The following is a 4,214-nucleotide window of genomic DNA, read 5'->3' as shown; positions in this document are numbered from 1 at the left end:
TTTTCTAATGTGATGTATGTATGAGTTGGCAGAAAATCACCACGGCAACGGCTGTAGCATTGTTGATGCTTCATTCGTCTCCATGGCAACGACTATTTCATTGTTAAAGTAGTCATCACTCATTAAATACAGACCACCAATTTTTAGATATATACAGGTAAATAACTATACACTGGTAGAACAAAGTCGGTCGGGATTTGAAAGTGATATAAATTATTCAAATTAAGAAGACAATTACTAACTACATCTGATTTCTAAAAAGGTCCCCTTCACCAAGTCAACTGATTTCGATGAAAATGGGCATTTATGTGTAATTTTTTCCAACTTGAGAGATAGGGTAGTTTTTATTTCGATCAATGGTCTTAAAAATTTATTATTAATAATAAACTGATCATCAATGTTGATTGGTGTTTAAGCCCGGGAAACAGTGGGCACTTCGTCTCCATGACAACGTTGCGTGCTCGAGAGTCGGGAAACCATCGGTGCTATTGGTTTTTTCTTCGGTAAATTACAAAGCATTGTATTAAATTTTTGTCAAAATTAATTAATTTTCATTTTATTTCATTTATTATAACTGTAAATAAGAGATTTGGTCTCATTTCCCCCTCCCCCCCCCCCCCAATTAATACAACCGTGCGAAGCCGGATCGGGCAGCTAGTTTGTATATATTTTTTATTTACTTATTTTTTCTGCCAATCCTTGTCTTTTCCACCCCTTGAAGTAATGGTTGGTCATATCAAAAAATTATTTAAACAAACAATTTGAGCATTACTCCTAGGAGTTATAAAACCTAAAAACGGGTGTGGTTTATTTCTACTTTAGAAATTATAGGGGTTTATCTGTTTTTCAAATAAAACTCCATTTATACTTCTTTGGTGGAATTATGCCCATTAAGAGACTCGACTAATATTTTCCATTACAATATTTTATATATCGGTTAAGAAGAGATTTTTGCAAAAACTAAGACATTTACCGTGTACAGAACAATTTTATATAAATAGATAAATAAATATATAAATTTATAAACAGTAATAAGGGGTAACATACAGATTTTTTTTTAACTTGAAGATATGCTTGCTGGTATTTAGTGCTAAAATATTTTAATCATTTTACAGGAAAATAGGATTATATGGTAATAATAATAATAAACAAAATGTAATTGATTTAGTTTATGTTTTAAACATTTATACAGCAAAGCCACAGTCATCACTGAAGCCACACTAGTGCAGGCGAGTCGTAGACGGGTATTTCAGCTCGCAGATGAAGGCCAGCTTGTCGGAGCAGGGGATGTCGTTCAGCTTAACGCTGCGGTCGATGGATCCACACTTCTCCGCTACTCCATGAGCGTTGTTGGGCTCTCCAGATGCCCAAGTGGAGTAGCCGGTCTCTTCCACTGGGACGCCTGCAACAGACGGTCCCTTGTGTCACTGACTGTACAAGTGAGCCTGAACTTCAGAACATCACAGCGAACATCTCTTACAAACAATATACAAATAATTTAATTGACAGCTGTCAAAAGCATTTTCCGATAACTCCACGAAATAGAGCTTTCAGTGGTAAGTAGAAAATAATTTGAAAATTAACAAAAATGCAAAGTGCATTTTATATTTTATTTGCTGAACTAAGGCTCTTTAAAATTAATTTACTAAACTTTTGTCTGAAAAAATTATCTTCCCAAAGAAATGTGAAGTATGTACCTACAATTGGCAACATTCATTCATTTTTTATAAATGGCACGAGATATATGAAAACATAATATGTTTATCTTTTTCCTTACAATATGTACTTTAAATAAATGTTTCAAACAAATGTATGAGCTGCATAAATTGCATGGGTAATATGACCATGCCCGGTACAATGCTACTATAATTAGGAAATACCTACCCCCCCCCCCCCCCAAAAATTCTTCAGATTTTATTGCCAATGATTACAAAACAGAAGTTTTTAACTTAAAATATTTTTCTAACAGTTGTTTCTGTAAGAGGAGTTACAATTAAATGAAAAAGAAAATTTTTATCTCTCCTCGGGAGTCTCTGATGGTGATTCAATGATAAAGAGAAACTCAATGGCAACAGAACGAAGAAGGAACTAAGTGAGTTAAAGGATGTGTTAAAAACGTTAGAAAATATTTCCAACAGCCAGTACACATATTCGAATACCAAGACATGGATGAATTAAGTATAAAGTAAAGAACACAACATTACATGATACTGGAGGAAAGGTATTTTAGATGTGTTCCAAAGCTACGTGGTTGGGTAATTGGTGAATTAGTTCTCACCGTCGAGCGTGAGGAAGTCGCGGGAGTTCTGGAACTCGGTGAGGCCGACGTAGAAGTAGCTCTGGCTGCTGGCGCCGGAGACCCTGGCGTGGCGGGCCAGGAGGGTCTGGTACAGCTGCGCCTCCTCTTGGGAGCCGATGACGCCCAGCTGACCGCCGTCCTCCAGGCAGGTCTGCACGGCCTCGGTCCACGTCTGCGGCTGCGAGTAGAACTTGTAGAAGCCGAAGCCAGGGAAGTACTCGTAGCCGGTGGCGCCGGAGCTGAGGACAGTGGCCGCGCGCGCCGGCAGGCAGACCGCCGCCAGCAGGAGAGAGACCGCCAGCATAGCCTTCATCTGGAGCACACACATTCATGTGTAGTCACACTACTGCCTTCATAGACCCAGACCACCACCATCAGTAGGAGAGACCGGCAGCATAGCCTTCATCTGGAGCACACACATTCATGTATAGTCACACTACTGCCTTCATAGACCCAGTCCACAACCATCAGTAGGAGAGACTGCCCACATGGCTTCATCTGGAGCACACACATTCATGTAAAGTCACACTACTGCCTTCTTAGACCAAGACCATCACCATCTGTAGATAGACAGCCCACATGGCTTCATCTGGAGCACACACATTCTTGTATAGTCACACTACTGCCTTTATAGATCAAGACCACCACTATCAAGAGAGAGACCGCCAGCATAGCATTCATCTGGAGCACACACATTCATGTTATTTCACATGCTTGATCGGTGTTACATGCACTAATATAGTCACACTTCTGCCTTTACAAACCAAGACCACCACCATTAGTCGAGATACCGCCAAATTGTCTTCATCTGGACCAGACAGAGAGCCATTAAGATTCCACTCTAATTCCACATTGCAGAACATATTGTAGTCTCACTTTCATTTGGGCAAGACGGACAGTCTATTATATTCCCATGGTAGGCCATAATTACAAACCGGGTATGTTTTTTTTTGTTCTGAATAACTTGAACCTGCTATCACCTTGTAGACTGTTAGGTATGCCTTTATATAGGTAGGGCCTATGTGAAATATTTTTTTAGCTTTTTTCGTAAACTATTACTTAACATTTTTATTGTATAAATTATGGAGAAACTGTAAAATTTAGAATATTTATACCACTAGCTACAATAAATATCTGTTGCAAAAGTGTTGTAAACAATTTCGTTTTTATAGTTAAATATAGACTAAAAAAAGTTTTTCACTTTATAATACCTATATTTTAAACACTACATTTTGATAATATAGAAACTAATTGTGTGCATAAATATATAAGGAAATTAGGTTTACTGTATAGTTTGCTTAAACGCAATTACAAATAAGTAATATAACTATTATAAAATAATGATGGAATTAGTTTAGTTTTGTTAAGAAAAAATACATTTTAGTTCCATTTTATAAGAAAAACTGCTAAAACACGTATTAAATTTTATCTTATTTTAATCCTTCGTAATTTATATTTAACGTATGAAATAAGTAAAAAAGTAATATATTTTCATGGTCCAAAATATCTTATGATTATAGACTTATTTTATTAGAGTTACAAGACACCGGCTACAATACAGTTAAACTCTGTAATTAAATAGCTATACCTTGTAGCTGATGTAACTTTTCAGTGTCACCTTTCAACGCAAGATTTAAACTGATGTCATTATGATTTTCACGACAGTTTATATAGCTGAAGCCATGCCGAACCTTCTCAATATTATCAGTAGATCAACTGAACTTTGAAACACTCACTTGTACATTGGTTACTGGTAGAAAACTCAATTACGTAAAGATAATATGGTACAAAATTACGATTACAAAACTGTTCACATAAATTAATATTGAATTGTGCAAAAGTGAAGAGGTGGTAAAAAAAATGTGTGTATTTTATTGATTGAAAATAATTTAAAATAAAATTTTATAATCTTATC

At 36.3% G+C, this 4,214-nt stretch overlaps 1 protein-coding gene across 1 annotated transcript; it reads right to left on the bottom strand.

Annotated features, from left to right (window-relative positions):
* Nucleotides 1–1,154: 1,154 nt before the first annotated feature.
* Nucleotides 1,155–3,977, bottom strand: LOC134539295 (hemolymph lipopolysaccharide-binding protein-like). Its single transcript, XM_063381200.1, has 3 exons — nt 3,888–3,977; nt 2,279–2,612; nt 1,155–1,402 (listed from the first exon to the last, which is right to left on the bottom strand). The coding sequence occupies exons 2-3, from the start codon at nt 2,610–2,612 to the stop codon at nt 1,221–1,223; spliced, it is 516 nt and encodes a 171-aa protein (XP_063237270.1). The 5' UTR covers nt 3,888–3,977; the 3' UTR covers nt 1,155–1,220.
* Between the last annotated feature and the right edge of the window lie 237 nt (nt 3,978–4,214).

Source organism: Bacillus rossius, chromosome 15 (assembly GCF_032445375.1).
Source record: "Bacillus rossius redtenbacheri isolate Brsri chromosome 15, Brsri_v3, whole genome shotgun sequence".
In the NCBI taxonomy this organism is placed as follows: Eukaryota; Metazoa; Arthropoda; class Insecta; order Phasmatodea; family Bacillidae; genus Bacillus; species Bacillus rossius.
The sequence above is the reverse complement of the archived record's forward strand: the minus strand, read 5'-3'. Positions and strand labels throughout refer to the sequence as shown.